The sequence below is a fragment of the Pinus tabuliformis genome, chromosome 2_2 (assembly GCF_031772625.1).
Source record: "Pinus tabuliformis cultivar Carrire ecotype Pingquan chromosome 2_2, CPIR1, whole genome shotgun sequence".
Taxonomy (NCBI): Eukaryota; Viridiplantae; Streptophyta; class Pinopsida; order Pinales; family Pinaceae; genus Pinus; species Pinus tabuliformis.
In genome coordinates this window covers 989,536,477-989,554,076 of record NC_142300.1, presented here as the reverse complement: position 1 = coordinate 989,554,076, position 17,600 = coordinate 989,536,477, and the positions used below count along the sequence as shown (strand labels likewise).

General features: G+C 35.2%; 1 protein-coding gene across 1 annotated transcript; it reads right to left on the bottom strand.

Annotated features, from left to right (window-relative positions):
- Nucleotides 1–3,718: 3,718 nt before the first annotated feature.
- On the bottom strand, nt 3,719–5,945 carry LOC149196641 (uncharacterized). The gene is made up of 4 exons (XM_089405593.1): nt 5,678–5,945; nt 5,264–5,319; nt 4,251–4,292; nt 3,719–4,039 (listed from the first exon to the last, which is right to left on the bottom strand). The coding sequence occupies exons 1-4, from the start codon at nt 5,691–5,693 to the stop codon at nt 3,959–3,961; spliced, it is 195 nt and encodes a 64-aa protein (XP_089261719.1). The 5' UTR covers nt 5,694–5,945; the 3' UTR covers nt 3,719–3,958.
- Between the last annotated feature and the right edge of the window lie 11,655 nt (nt 5,946–17,600).

The following is a 17,600-nucleotide window of genomic DNA, read 5'->3' as shown; positions in this document are numbered from 1 at the left end:
TACCTCGCCACGTGGGTCACCCATCATCATTGAGCCAAAGAAAGATGGAACTTGGAAAATGTGTATTGATTACATGGTATTAAACAAAATTACACTCAAGAACATGTAACCCCTACCTAAGGTAGATGTTTTGTTGTATTAGTTGCACCAAGTTAGACTTAAAATCAAGATATCACCAAGTTTAGGTCATAGAAGAAGATACCTATAAGAATTCCATCAAACAAGACAAAGTTTGTATGAGTGGTTAGTCATATCTTTTGGCCTATGTAATGCACCAACTACATTCATTTGTTATTGTTTATCTAGATGATATATTGGTATACTTTGCTACTTGGGAAGAGCACATCTTGCATTTGATGCACGTACTAAAGACACTAAAGAAGCACCAGTTGTTGGTGAATGTCAAGAGGTGTGAGTTTGCACAACAATCTTTAATGTCTTTGGCATATGTGATAGATGGAGGGTTGAAGATAGATCTTTGCCAATATGGAGACCATCATAAAGTGGTTGATGCATACTAATGTTTCTGAGGTCAGGAGTTTTTGAGGGCAACACAATACCTCAAGAAATTCATAGTCCCATTTTCAATAGTAACAACACCACTCCACACCATAATAGTGAGTAGTAAGAATTTCCAATGGGAAAGACGCAACAGAGGACCTTTGAGGAGTTAAGGAAGAACATCAGTGATACACTAATTCTGGGATTTGAACCTACAACAAACCTTTGAAGTGGCAACAAGATGTGAGTGGGCATGGTATTGATGCAAGGAGGAAGGCTTGTATGCTACCATGATGAAGTATTTCATGTGGTGCTTCTCAAGTACCCTACCTATGACAAGGAGCTTTGCCCTAGTGCAAGTTGTAAAGATGTGAAAACACTCTCTGATGGAAAAAAGGAGTAACCCACATAGATCACCAACCACTACAACACATGCAAACATGGAATAAGCTACAACAAACCAGACATTAAAAGTCAATGGGGTTTCTACAGGAGTCTCATTTAGTGATCAAGTACAAAAAAGCCAACACAAACAAGTTGGCTGACAAGCTTTCAAGGCCACCCACATCAAATATCATAGCCTTGAAAACTTTTATGCACATGAAGCTTTTCATCCATGATTCATACAGAGAGGCATACACAAATGATGAGGACTTCAAGGAGGTGTTTTAACAATTGCAAAGCTAAATTCATGTGCATGACCATGACAACACAATTAACTGCCATGTCTAGAATGGCTTACTCTACAAGTTAAATAAGTTGTGTAAGTGATCAACTACAATTTATCAACAATGCTCACACTCCAGTGGCCAACTCGCAAAGGTATGTGTATTGGCCAAAGATGCAAGAAGAGGTTCATAAGAGGATGCATGCTTTGTTGTACCAGCAACCCTAGTAATAGGAAACAATGTTTATATCATCCCTTGCAACCATAGTAATAGAAAACAATGTTTATTAATCCTTGGGAAAGTCATATATTAGTATTTTGAGAAAGCCTCTCAAAAGGCTCTACCTCTCCTCCACAATGATAATTCTCTTTTTAACATACTTCCACAACCTAGCATCTTTTGATACAATAAGACTTTACCTCCTCTTTGATCGAATGAAATTGATTTTAGATCATTTTATATCCTTGGAGTTAAGAAAAACCTCCAACCTTTAGCAAAAACCATAAATATATTGTTCATCTTATTTGTAAGAAACTTATCTTTGCCAAAATATTACCTTCTTGTAAATCCAAGTTAGTTGGGGTATTCATATACCCTAACACATTTTACATATGGAAAACTATGTATCTAAGGCATGACAAACAAGAAAACAGCGAAGCAATGAAAAGCTATTTATCCAAGTAAATCACTTACAAGTATTTGGTATTAAGAATTTGTGTACTTAGTATTATTAATCTAAATAAAATTCCAAAAATGTTTTCTTCAAAATTTACCTCTTTCAGAATCATATCTACAAAACATTCAAATAAATCCCCAAAATGGAAACAAATTCATATATACAATTACTTTGCTCAGTAACAAATTTTTCAATGTTAAGTAACCATAAATCTAAATAAAATTCCAAAACGGTTTTTTTTTCAAAATTTACCTTTTTCAGAATCATATCTTCAAAACATTCAAATAAATCCCCAAAATGGAAACAAATTCAGTATATACAATTACATTGCTACAGTAACAAATTTTTTAACAGCCCCCTTAAATGCCCAAAAAAGCAACAAAATAATTCCACTCGTAAATGAATTGAGAAATTCAAAACACATCAACATGTTTTACATAAAACACATAACTCAGTACTACAAATTTTTTCCATAATCATAGTTATTAAGCCAAAGCAAATTATTGGTAATTATTAAGCCAAAGCAAATTTCAACAACTAATGTATCCATTGTTTGCATAAAACATATAACTCAGTACTGCGAATTTTTTCAAAAATCAATAGTTCTTACATAAAACATATAACTCAGTACAATAATTTTTTCAAAAATCAATAGTTATTAAGTCAAAACAAATTATTCGTAATTATTAAGCCAAAGCAAATTTCAACAACTAATGTATCCGTTGTTTGTTTTCTTTCCAATTATTCAAGCACATTTGGATAAATCCCCAAATTGAAACAAAAACACATTTATGTTTTCTTTCAAATTATTCAAAAGCATATTTGGTTAAATCCCCAAATTGAAAAAAAACACATTCAAAAATTTAGTTGTTTGTTCTTTTTCAAATTATTCAAGCAAATTTGATTAAATCCCCATATTGAAACAAAAACACATTAAATATATCCCCAAATTGAACAAATACAACAGAAGCAACATTGCTACCGTAAAATACATTTTTCTGGACCTCCCTTTCAATCCATAAACATCGACAAATTAATTCCAAAACTGTCTGTCTATAAAAAGTATTACATTACATAAAAGTTTAATGTACACAAACATTAACATATTTGTTTCACCAACATAGCTTTAGAAATATCTAAACCCGTTCCACATGCATTTTTCTGGACCTCCCTTTCAATCAATAAACATCGACAAATTAATTCCAGATATATATTACTCTCACATATAAAACTGTCTTTGTCTATAAAAAGTATTACATTACATAAAAGTTCAATGTACAAAAGCATTAACAAATTAATTTCACCAACATAGCTTTAGAAACATCTAAACCCGTTCCACATACTTCACATGTAGAACTGTCTATAAAGTATATTACATGAATTCAACGCACAACGACATCAACAAAATAATTCCACCCATATATCACTTAAATATCAAAACACATTTCACATGTTTCATGTAAAAAAATTGGCTATAAAACATATTACATAAAAAATAATTGTAGAGCAATGGAGAACTATTCATCATCCAAGTGCTAAGAATTATTTGAGTGCTCCAGTAACCATTAATACAAAACACATTTCAAAACAAAGGTAAAGCTATTTGCCTTTTGGGACTATATTTCTACACATTATTCAAGAATATGTACATAGACCCCAAATCGAAACAAATTCAACCTGGACAATTACTTTGCTACGATAACAAACCAAACAATTTACACTGCTACTCGGTCATCAAATGAATTCCACCCAGACATGTCTAATGTCTAAATTTGACTCACAGCCCACATGTTTCAGATATATGCAAACTTTAAAATAACAATTCTGACATCACAACAGTGATAAGTTTTTAGCAATTCATCACAAATATCTCTTAAATTTTCAAAACCCATCTAACATTGTAATTGCAACATTAAATATTTACTCACATTAAAACAGCAGTAAGCGTGTGGTTCAGAGGATCCATTCTTAACAGTAATCACATACTTTGTAATTGAGTAAACACTCTCCTAACCAGTCCCCATAAGTACGCTTTTAGTAGCAAACACTCTCCCTACCAGTCCCATAAGTATGTTTTTAGTGGCTTGCTGTAGAGAAAGCACTCTATTGCAGCCTACTTTTTACCACTTTTCTTCAACCCTGTTCCACCAAAACTACCCTTCTGTGATGCCTTAGTTTTCAACTCCTTCAAAGCCTGTCATCAAAAGAATTAAAAAGAAAGTTGTATATAAAACCTTTCTGAAATAAGGAAACGTAGCCAGAAACTAATATGATCATTAATCAAATAAATATAAGAAATTGTATATAAAAACTTTCAAAAATTAAAAAAACACATAACCAGATAAAGTGATACGACCCTTAATCAAGTAAATACTAAAATTCAAGGAAATAGTAATAAAGCATACCTTCTCCTCATCCTTTTTCTTCTGAATGTGAGCTAGATCAGCCTGCAGCCAAAACAAAATCAAAAGACCATACGATCTCAGCATGTCATTTAAAACTTGTAAAATTCAATGCTTCATCTACTACTGAGATCTCTTTAGCCAAAACAAAAACAAAAGACCATACAATCTCAGCATATCATTTAAAACTTGTAAAATTCAATGCTTCATCTACAACTGAAATCTCTTTTGGGTTGACTGAATCAAATCATAAAAGCCAAAGTACATCAATCATATAATCTGACTGCCATCTTCCTGTACATTCCGTAAAGAATCTGCAATTCAGGCCACAACATGATTCCTGTGAACTTTCTCACTGAACCACAACTAATATGTGCTTCCATTTGAAGAGTCTTTAAAACCTGATCTGGAACATATATGTTTAAGACAAGAATAAAAGATGATAAATATGCACAACAACAATGTCCTAAATCCATTATGAAAGCCTCCCAAATTCAACTTGCACAGTAAAATAACTAAATTTAATGAAACATGGGAAGTATGGAAGAGCACATCTCCATGTAACACTGGTCTAACTACAACAGTATGAAGGGGTTATAACTTCATATCCCAAAAACAATAGAATCCTCAATTTCTGTTTTGTTTTCATATTCCCACACTAACGCTTTAACACAACACCACACCATCCCGTTCTACATCTCGTGGGTTACATGTATTAAAATATTAACATAATACAAATAATAAATATATCAACAAATGAAACAATTGCTAAACTAAAAAAGCCCAAACCCATCTAAACGCAGGTCTAAAAGCACCTCAACGTTGCAAAGGACTTAGGCATAAGTGTGCAATAGTTAATTTAATTAGCCTCATCGTCTTTTATTCTAGTTTATATAGTTTATCAAGCTGTGTAGAGCAGCATTTCCACTGTCCGATAATTTGTTATGCGAATTCTTTATTTTTTATGGTAAAGAATTTTCAATGGAATCCTTACAGAATAAAATCTTGCAACTCACCTCGTCATATTCAGCCTTATCCTTCTTTGGCTGTTTGAGAGGCTTAGCCTTTCCACCTGAACAAAAACCCCAAAACAACGGCACGTGAAATCAAACCCTAAGATAAACGCTATCAACCACGATTCAAAGAGTAGAAGAAATTCAAGGATCCAAAAAACAAATTGGGAACATATCAATATAAATTTACAATTGCGCGATCAACAGAATTTCAGGGGAAGATGTGCTTCTTTAAAAACAATCAATTTCTTAGGCACTAATAGATTTACCAAGTTTGAAAAATGAAATCTATGGCAGAGAAACATTTGCTGCAAAATGTACCGTGACCTAACTTACATGATAGAGTGAAACCCTAGAAAACGCTAAAAGGGGAAAAAACGAAAAAAAAAACGCAGGCAAGGGAATCGAAGTGCCTACCTTGCTTGCTAGACATGGCCGCTGTGTATATGGGGATGGACTGTGAAAGACTCTTTCGTTCCTTCTCGAGCCCTTGCTTGCCACACCAAACTGCAACGAAGTATGCCCTGGTATATATACCCTATTGGATGTATATTCACTGTATATATTTGCCCCTGGATTCGCCGAGACGTATATTGAATACCCGTTGCTTGACGGGAACTTTGCCTGTTATTCACCTTGGCGTCTTTCGCTGTTGCTTAGCGCATCATCCCGAAACTTTACAATTTGTTTTATGCTTCTTCAAAGGAGATTCTTATATACAACCATCTAGAGTTATTCGTCGGCAACATCTTATGTCATAGCATTTTTACAAAGTAAGAGTAGAAATTTATTTTAATTTTGGAATTTCGAATATATAAAAAATTGTAAAGTTACATTTGAGCATTTATTTGGATTCAAAGTTATAAACTATATAGGCTTGTGTTATTATTGTGACAAATATATTTATTCAGCGTAAAGGAGACGTGTAAACATAATAGAAAATGTTATTCTTAACAACCAGCAGAATATTTTATGTGATAATATTTGTAGTCTTTTTAGGTCGTGTCTCGTGAATTTTTTAATAAAATAATGGTATAAATTTATTTTAATAGTAGAATCGTATATGTCAGAGTATTTCTAATTTTTTTTGGGTTTTGAAGCCGGTTTTAAAATTGTTTTTATTTTGTTAAAAGTTTATTTTTTTAGGAGGTAAGGAAAGATGTTAATGGCCTAAGATTCAAAGGCATCTTCCAGTGGTGAAAGCATATCTCCTTACGGACCACTAATGGGTAATTATAGGTGTTTTGGTTTTCATTGAATAATGGTGATGAATTAACATGCGTTAGCAATAGCTGCGAGTGATGATTGTCTTACTACTAGTTTGACCACTGAGTTATGATGGTTTTCCCACTGTGTAGATAGTATTTATAGGCTTTTTATGTCTTGTTTTGTGAATTTTTTAAATAAAATGATAGTATAAATTTATTTTAGTTTTAAAATTGTATAGATAGCAAAAATAAATCATATTTATTTTGATTTAAAGTTATGATGAATTTATGTTTGTTTTATTCATCCTAAAACAACGTGAGTGGGCCTGATGGTTAAAAGCATGTGTTTTCTCCTAAGAGGTCATAAGTTCAAAACTAGAGGGGGGTAGAGTATGTATGCCTTCGTAGACTTAGCAGTCAAATTGTTGTGGAGGTGGGTCCCTTGTCCCACAAACAAGGGGGTCGCATACACCAATTTGGTGTCTGGCTTGGCCGTGATCTTAAAATTGGATAATAATAATTATTATTATTGAGGTGAATGTAATTAAATTTAAGATTAGGAGAATTTATTTGTTGTGTCGAGTATGGCAATGATGTTGTAAAACGTAATAATTTCTTTTTTTTTTCACTTTCTGGTTCACGGATACCCGGGTCAATGGGTAGCCGCTACATCCAGGGTTGTTCAACACTGAGTGGACGCACCCGAAGGCATCAACACCCCTCGGCCTATTTACTGACCTAACCCCAAGAGCTTTCGGGATTCGACCCTGTGACCTCCCATTGGCAAGGCACTTGATTTGACCGATTGAGCTAACTCTTGGGGCTATAAAACGTAATAATTATTATTGAGGTGAATGTATTTAAATTTAAGATAAGGAGAATTTATTTGTTGTGTCGAGTATGGGAGTGATGTTGTAAAATGTTATGTAACGTCATGGTGATTTGGTCAAGTATTAAAAATAAAAATAAAACTATTAATTACTAGCATTTGCACCAGATGTTGCAAAGGAAACGTCGTAAGGCATAAATTGAAGAACACAAATACAACAAAAGAATACTTTGATAAAGAATAAAAATATATTGAACGCTCAAATCAATGCCCCATTAACTAGGACCACTTAGTAGACATATCTATCAACATTAGGATTATACACAATGCTCAAGAAATTTCTCATATACAAACAACACCTTCCACAACAACCTTTTGTCACATCCACATTTTTAAAAATGCCTTGGAATGTGATTGGAATCTCCCATATTGCCTTTTTCATTATGCAGATAAATCTTCCATATTGTTATTTTCATCATGAATATTGTTAGTTCATTGTTGTAAAGTGTTAGTGTGTTAAATTCAATACTATAAGTTCGACAAGTGAAAAACATTCCTCAAATAGCATAATATGCATTTTTCTCTCACCGTGTATTTTTCAGTCATGCGTCCATCAAAGAGCACAAGTAACAGATTAACATGTATTTTCCCTTCATTATTTTCATTATAGATAACAAAAACATTTTGAAATAAGTTTAATATTCAAGCCAGTGTCTAACCTCTAAAGTAACAAAAACTTTTTGAAATAAATTTAATATTTTAAGCAATTGACTAACCTAATTTAATAATTGAAAAATTCTCAAAGATGAATTATACTCCATAATAAGAGAGCAAACATTGGAGCCCATACTTTCACTGAAACCAAAAGAAACACAACCACTTGTTAAGAAGCAATTCAAGTAATAATAATAAAACAAAAATAATAACATTAAAGTATAAAATGGTATTTCCTACTGCTATTGTTGGTGCTTTTTCTGAACATGATGAACACGAGCAAGGTAATGAGGAAGATGTTGACCGAAATTCTAAACACACCAGGCAAATTGTTGACTCTCCATCATTTAGACATGGTATTTGCAACAAGAGGGTCAGGTCTCCTAGTGATGATCTGTCAGTATTGGAGAGTTAGAAGGAGATATCCAAACAGTCTAGGGATTCAACACTAACACAAATAGAGAACGATCCAGAAAATACCATAAAGTTCATCATGGATCTGCATTATTTTCTCGATATATTTTGGATGGAGATCATAAAAGCAGTCGAACAAATCTTGAGCCATTTATCAGAAATGGGCTTGGAGCAGTGGATATTCAATTTCTAAGAACACTAGATCTTGCCTTACCTGGAATTTCCTCTCCTCTTGGTAAAGAGAACGTCATTTTTCTCTTACATTGGATAGAGGATTTGACCCTAAACTGCCTTTAGACATTCCTTGAAGAGTTCAAAAAGAGCATAACTGAAGGAAAATGGCTAAAACACATCGGGGTACCAATCTCCTAGCCTGTCTTTTTTGTTCAATTCTAAATGGAAATCTATTGGTTTTCAGTTAAGAGACCTTCCCTTAATTGATATTTCATTCTACGGCAAACCCATTGATGATGTCATGCGGGCCCTCCAAAAGATGGGAGTGGTGGTTGAGTATGGGAAAGGATGTGGTGTTATCACCAGTTGAAAGGCTTAGCTGCTCGAACACTCTTCAAACTAAGACACCTTATAAAACTTCGGGAGAATGTACTGTATTATTGTAACAATAATATTTATTTTATTTAAAAAAAACCAAATTTCTATGTTTATCCCTAATTAAAGAATGAATTGAGATATGGTAATGTATGCAAATGTCGAGCTAGCAATGAATTGGCAATTGTCTTTCATTCCATGTCCCTGATCGTCTTTGTGATAATTCAAATTCTCCAAAACAGACACAGTTGTAATGAAAACAAAAAAGTGATATTGTAATTTTCTTTTATCAAAAACTGTTTATTGTAATAGTAATATTTATTTTACTTGAAAAACCAATTTGCTATGTTCAACCCTGATTAAAGATAATGTATGCAAATGTCAAGCAAGCAATGAATTAAAATTTGATGCAGAACTCTATGCTTTGGTTAAACTTCTCATTTCAAATTCTCCAAAACAGACACATATGTAATGAAAACAAAAAAGTGATATTGTAGTTTGCTTTTATAAAAAACTGTTTATTGTAACAGTAATATTTATTTTACTTGAAAAACCAAATTGCTATGTTTAGCTTTGATTATCTTTCAGCCCTGATTAAAGATAATGCATGCAAATGTCAAGCAAGCAATGAATTAAAATTTGATGCAGAACTCTATGCTTTGATTAAACTTCTCATTTCAAATTCTCCAAAACAGGCACATAAGTAATGAAAACAAAAAAGTGATATTGCAATTTTCTTTTATCAAAAACTATTTATTGTAACAGTAATATTTATTTTACTTGAAAAACCAAATTGTTATGTTTGGCTGATTAAAGATAATGTATGCAAATGTCAAGCAAGCAATGAATTAAAATTTGATGCAGAACTCTATGCTTTGATTGAACTTCTCATTTCTATGACTTCTATTCGAAAATATGTCAATTGTCTTTCATTCCATGTCCCAGCTTTAAAATCCTTTGATCAATTGCGAGTGTCGTGAATAGAGATGAGATAGAATTAAAGGTAGGATAAGTCACCAAAATGGTTTAGCGGGACAACTACTTCTGAGCAAATATCTAACCCAAGTGTTCGTCCTTTGTAATGATAGTGATACTTTCACTGCCGAACAAAGCAAAAGCATGTATTGTTGTAACGCTAGATTATTTGTAAAATTTTCCTTTCTAAAGAAATCCTCGTTATTGTGCTTAGAGGAAGAAGAGTCTTAGTTGTTTGTTGAATTTGGTTCCAATCAAATTTGTTTGGAACTATGTGAGTTAAACCAACATGATCGCTGGAAGAGTGTCACAGGATGTCGAAGGAAGAACATATTCCATGTCCCCTACCTTCATCTTTGGTATCTCTCAATCACATTTCATTCCTTTGAAAATATGTGATGACTTCCACAGAATTCTACGTGAATGTTCTTGGATTCCAACTTGTGAGGAGACCATCTTCATTCGATTTTGTAGGAGCTTGGTAAGATCTTTGCAATAACATAATGAATGAGACAAAACTACTCTTTGCATATAATATAATATAATAGATAGATATTGATTTTGAGGATCTAGCATTGACATAATGAATGAGCCAAAACTACTCTTTGCATATAATATAATATAATAGATAGATATTTCTTTTGAGGATCTAACATATCGCTCTAATCCAGGTTGTTCAATTACGGTGTTGGAATACATCTCTTGCAGTGCAAGTTTGTGGATGATCTCCCCAAGAAAACTGAGATCAATCCAAGAGATAACCATATCTCTTTTCAGGTTAACTTTAAAGTCCCACCATTCAACTTTATTATTCTTGCAAGATGTACTTCATGTTATAGTGTGTTTATCATTGTTGTTGTTTTTTCCTTCAAGTGCCCAAATATGTTTGTAGTGGAAAAGTGGGACAATATTCTAGAACAAATTAACTGAAGTTATTAAACTGTAAAAAAAAATTATTTTGGTTTCATGCTCGATTCTTATAGAGGTATAAAACTCTAGGGCATTGCTCAACGCCAAAAACGAACACCAGAAATATTAAAGAATGAAGTAAAATAACAACATTAATATTTCACGATGACGACAAGGAACTGTAAACTAATTTACGAACTGCAATCACTTCAGATAGAGATTCTCTGAATGAACAATGGAACTTACAAAACATTAGCTCTAGGTATAACGCTCTTCCGAAATAAGAGACAAACTCACACACATGAATTATGAAGGTTACCAACAGATTGAGTTGTGGTATCTGTTTCTAATTACCATTAGGTTCGAAAGAAATTCCAGGATTCACATAAAATAGAATATAGCACACATGCCATGTAAATAATTGTTCTTTCGTTGTTAAACATATGGTATTAGAGTGAAATAAGCCATAAGACAAAACTATCTCAAACATTATATTTGGTATGCAATCCCATTCCTCTATAGATTAAGCGAGCGACGAGTTCAAACTTACTGTTTAGAAATATCAATATTTCACATGACAAATAATCCTCAAGCATTGAAGGCCAAGGGCTTGACTGTAGCCATACGACCTGAATATCTAGTAAATAAGTTATATTTACACAACTCTAGCTCATGCCACACTGGAGCAACAATTGTAGTAATTGAACACTAGAGGTAAATGACCACACTTGAGGAATGGCACCGAAAAGCGTGTAAAGCCTGAAAAGGGATTTTTTTGTAGTTGTATTGAGGATGGAAATCCTCCTGAAATGCTAACTTACATCGACACCCAAACCGAATATTTACAGGATAAAACTACAAAAATTATATAAATCCCCCTTTGATATGGGCAAGCCCTTGTCCAAGCGCAAAGCTCTTCTAGAAGAACCACCGACCATAATCTCATGTTTAACATCCTTGAACTCAGACCCTACCCACAACTATCCTCGTTGCTCATTTTTAGAGTTGTTTTCGATAGGGCTATGCAAAGTCATTTTCGATAGCGCTATGCAGGGGAGAGTAAGAGGGTTTCCCCTCCGGAACAGAGCACAACATATTTTCCATTAAACTTAAAGCATATGTACATAAATCACATTCCAGTGCAAAACAAATACATATATAAATGTATTCTAGCGAAAACCTGAACGATTAGTACCACAGAGGAATATTAACCAAAATAAAACATAGCTTAGCTTTGGAGCTATAGCGAAAGTGAAATTTATAGTGGATAGTCAAGAAAATTTTCACTTACAAAACAGAAAATGGGTTTTGTGCATCCACCGCTTATCACTAATAACCCCTGTAGTAAATTGCAACTGAAGAATACTTGTATTTTTGACAGATAGGGTTGAGAGCTAAACACGGTGGGAAACCACTGAAAAATACCTTACAAATTGTAACTGAAGAATACCTATATGTTTACCATTGTGTTCGAAAGAAATTCCAGGATTCACATAAAATAGAATATAGCACACATGCCATGTAAATACATGCTCTTTCCTTGTTAAACATATGGTATTAGAGTGAAATAAGCCATAAGACAAAACTATCTCAAACAATATATTTGGTATGCAATCCCATTCCTCTATAGATTAAGCCAACGACGAGTTCAAACTTACTGTTTAGAAATATCAATATTTCACATGACAAATAATCCTCAAGCACTGAAGTCCAAGGGCCTGACTGTAGCCATATGATCTGAATATCTAGTAAATAAGTTATATTTACACAACTCTAGCTTATGCCACACTGGAGCAACAGTTGTAGTAACTGAACCCTAGAGGTAAATGACCACACCTGAGGAATAGCCCTGAAATGCGTGTAAATCTTGAAAAGGGATTTTTTTTGTAGTTGTATTGAGGATGGAAATCCTCCTGAAATGCTAACCTACATCGACACCCAAACCAAATATTTACAGGATAAAACTGCACAGAGCACAACAATTAGACAAGTTATGATTTGGGAAAGGCGTGGGAGTTTACCTGGAATTGTTGGGCTCAACATCTTAGCCAAACCCTAGACAGAACGTGGAAGGGGGATGAAATCCACCCGAAAACAGACCCAACATGGAAGCTTTCAAACCTTTCTAGGCTCTGCCAGGAAATAGAAAGTACTTTAGACCTGCTCCCATGTCTACCTGACCTTTTTGCTCCTGGTGGTCGTTGTAGCTTGCAAGTAGCAAAAAAGAAGGGGTAAGATTAGCATTCGCCAAATAAATTGTATAAAACATAGTGGGGAAGCAACTGAACAAGGTCTTAAAAAAAACACTTACCACATTATAACAACCAACTGCTACAAAATTTTTCCAACAAAACAACTACCCAAGTTGCAAGTTTGAAGTCTGGTTTGCCTAAAGGCTTCTCTTTCTGTACGAGAGAGTGGATGGCCAACAAAAACTATGTAAATCCCCCTTTGATATGGGCAAGCTCTTGTCCAAGCACAGAGCTCTTCTAGAAGAACCACCGACCATAATCTCACGTTTAACATCCTTGAACTCAGACCCTGCCCACAACTATCCTTGTTGCTCATTTTTAGAGTCGTTTTTGATAGGGCTATGCAAAGTCATTTTCGATAGCGCTATGCAGGGGAGGGTAGGAGGGTTTACCCTCCAGAACAGAGCACATCATATTTTCCATTAAACTTAAAACATATGTACATAAATCACATTCCAGTGCAAAACAAATACATATATAAATGTATTCCAGTGAAAACTTGAACGAGTAGTACCACAGAGGAATATTAACCAAAAGAAAACATAGTTGAGCTTTGGAGCTACAGTGAAGGTGAAATTTATAGTGGATAGTCAAGAAAATTTTCACTTACAAAACAGAAAATGAGCTTTGTGCCTCCCCCGCTTATCACTAATAACCCCTATAGTAAATTGTAACTGAAGAATACCTGTATTTTTTATAGATAGGGTTGAGAGCTAAACACTGTGGGAAACCACTGAAAAATACCTTACGAATTGTAACTGAAGAATACCTGTATGTTTACCACATCCTAACAACCAACTGCTACAAAATTTTTCCAACAAAACAACTACCCAAGTTGCAAGTTTTAAGTCTGGTTCGCCTAAAGGCTTCTCTTTATGTACGAGAGAGTGGATGGCCAACAAAAACTATGTAAATCCCCCTTTGATATGGGCAAGCCCTTGTCTAAGCGTAGAGCTCTTCTAGAAGAACCACCGACCATAATCTCATCCAAATATCTCCCCTCGAGTTTTGTGACCCTGCTGGTTGATGTGCTCTGGCTGGTAACAACCCTGGGGTATTTCTGCTCTGCTCAGGCGGTTAGAGAGTTGCAACTACCTCAGCATAATCGAATGACTCAACATGGCTCAATCGTCTAACATATCATCAAATGGTGTAAATTAATGACACGTAGGCAGAGAGCAAAGTTCATTTCAGAGGGAACGCCTTACGGCGTAATTAAGATAAGTTTGAGTTAGTCATTTTCTTGGGTTTATTTATGTGGTTTCCAAGCCCATGGTATTTATCCATGGTATTTGTTATGATGAAGCCTATTTAAAGGCTTGAGGAAATCCATTATGGAATGCAAGAAGATCAAGTTAGATCCATCTTAACTCCATACTTGATCCCTCTTAGCCCTTGGTAAATCGAATTCAAGATGGATTTAGGCTAACACAATACAAACAATTATTTTTAGTAAAAATAATTATGTCTTAAGGCATTCCTCTTGAAAAGAACTCCCCCAGTTGCCTTCCTGTCATACTTTGTGCCATTTGATCTTTTGTTAGACGATTGGGTTATGCTTACCCGTCGATTTGAATTAAATCTCACCAACAGTGATAGTCGCGACTCGCTCCTAAGATTTGAAATTCCTTGTCTGTCCATTTCCCAACCAAATAAATGACTCTACATATGCATGACATGGCTTGCGTTCGTCCTGTAGCACTAGCCTTTATCGGGGGAGCATTTTCAAGAATCCAGTTGTTTCAATTTCAAGCACCTCTGCAAATCAAGATACTCGTTTTTCCTTCCAACGAAGAGTGGAGAACCACCATTCGGACAAAATTCACAGAAGTGCTAAGGAGCTCTAGAGGGTTTCAAAGATGCCCGACAATGTCGATTTGAAGGTACCTCTATAGATTAGGATACTCGTTTTTCTTTACGATGAAGAGCAGAGAACCACCATTCGGACCAGATTCACCGAAGCGTAATGGAGATCTAGAGGGTTTCAAAGATGTCGAGCGGTTTCTTTACAGTTATCCATCTCAATTACTCCCCTTTAAGCTCACCAATATCAAACCCTTGACCAAAATCTTCCATGAAATAATTGTCATCTATTACATATAAGTGTGCATCATGAAAACCATGTTTCTCTCTAGTGGCAGATCAGGATACTCATTTTACCTTCCAACGAAGAGCGAAGAACACTGGAGAAATGACTCAAGAGGAGAATCTATGACACAAGTAAGAGAATTTTCCTACCTTCTTGAATTGAATTGTTGCTCTCCATTCTGACCATTCGAATAATTAGTAGACAAAAGCTCATTGACAGATGGAAACTTACTAGCTTGTGATCTAAAACAAGATCCATCACTTGAATTAACTTGCTGAGAAGTAGGTAAATAATTAGCCTCACGCTGACTACTAACTATGGCCTACTGTGAATGTTGTATAAGTTGTCCTGAAACATCAATTCCGACAAGATTTATTGAAAAGGAGAGAATGTGTTTGAGCTCTTCTTTTAAATATTCAAAATCTAGATGAACTAATAATGTGGAGACTTCCTACACAGATGAAGGTGACGCTACCAAACAAGCGTCATAATTTTCCTCTGAAACGTAGGAGAAAAACTTTGACGATGAAGAGAGAATTTCAGTTGCTTCTATATGACCATTTAAACCTGTAGGTACACATTTTGCATCAAGGTCTTTTGATCTCATTCGTATCAAATAGTACTCCTTTCCACTATCATAGATCACATTCTTCACTGGCCATCTAGGCACTTTCGATAAAACTGAGTGCCCAACATCTACAATTTCATATCTTCTGCTAAAAAATTAGTTGACGCCAATAGGCCTCTAATATTCCTAGTTGCTTCACCATAAGCTTGGGCAGCTTCTTCTACAATATTAAAAGTCCCCAACCATAATCTCACTCCTTTAGATGGATCTCTAATCTCTGCAACCCATTTAACCCATTTCCTCCATCTTACTCCCTTATACCAGCAACTTTTCCCGACCCTACAACATTTTAAGGACCTTAAAACAGACAGAGACCTGAAATAACCCTCTCCATTTTTTTAGTTTTAGCTATTTATTATTTATATAATATATTGCCTTATCTTGATTAATTGTTGGTTTTTGACTAAAAGGCCACACCTTCAAACACTGGATTTTCCTAGAATTGGATTTCGAACAAATGGAGTGACTGAGCTTGGGAGTTTAGTGAAGCTGAAAAATGTTCCCTTATGGCAAATTTTCCTGCCAGTCATTCCTGGATCATTGTGTGTGTGTTATGCTCTTAACCTGCAAAAGATACCCAAATACAGAATATGCGAAGAAAGATACCCAGAGCATAGAACAGTGAGAGACAACAACAAATATTTTATTATTCAGAAAGCAATGTTCACTGGCCTCTTCGAGGGGGCAACCTCCAATAGAGCAGAGCTCGATACAAAAATAAGACACGATGCTCCTCGTAGGGAGTCTCTATCCTTTATATATGACTCATACATGCAATACCAAGGATCAATACCATGGGTTTTATCAATACCATCTATCTAATACTACGACCCATTTGCAACTAACTGTGGTCCTGTCATTAATTGCGGGTTAACCACTTACAATTATTAATATGGGCTTTATTGACTCTTGACTATGACTCGATCCCATTACATAAATAAGGGGGTTAGAGTGGGACCCTAACATGCCCTCCCCCTTAAGACTAGCCTTGTCCTCAAGGCTGAAGCTGCGGAAACTGCTGAAGAATAGTGGTTGGTTCCCAAGTTGCATCTTTCGGAGAGGTGTCTTTCCACTTGACGAGGACTTACCTAATCATGCGGCCTGCCAAGTGCCTGTCTCGTGCGTCTAGGACCTGTTCAGGTTGGAGCCAGATGGACCCTTCTTCGTCCAATTCAGGTAGACTGGTTTGAATTATGCAATTGTTCCCAATCACTTTCTTGAGGCATGAGACATGGAAAACTGGATGGATTTTTGCAGTAGGTGGCAAAGCCAACTTGTAAGTGACTTCTCCAATGCGCTGAAGTACTTGATATGGTCCGTAGAATTTTGAAGATAGTTTCTGACAACCCTTGTCTTTGAGTGATGTTTGCTTATATGGTTGCAGCCTCAAAAAGACCTGATCCCCTTCTTGAAATTGGCGCTCTGAGCGATGTTGGTCTACCTATTGCTTCATGCGGTTTTGAGCTTGATGAAAATTCTCTCTAAGATGGGCGAGCATGGTTGCACGGTGTTGTAGGAGTTGATCCACTGCTTGTACTTTTGAGCACCTCTTGAGATAAGAAGTAGGGGAAGGAGGGAGTTGACCACTGCTTCATAGGGAGTCATTTTGGTGGTGACATGATAGTTGGTGTTATACCACCATTCAGCCAGAGGTAACCACTGTACCCAAAGATGGTGCTTTTCTGAAGTGAAACACTGAAGGTAGGTTTCCAGACATTTGTTGACGGCTTCAGTTTGACCATCCGTTTGCGGGTGATAGGAAGTACTGAGTTG

Coding starts and splice junctions, on each gene's coding strand:
- LOC149196641 (XM_089405593.1), bottom strand. Junction 4,293..5,263: donor ATAAGGCTGAATATGACGAG/GTGAGTTGCAAG, acceptor TTTTGGCTGCAG/GCTGATCTAGCTCACATTCA. Junction 4,040..4,250: donor AGAAAAAGGATGAGGAGAAG/GTATGCTTTATT, acceptor TTTTGATGACAG/GCTTTGAAGGAGTTGAAAAC.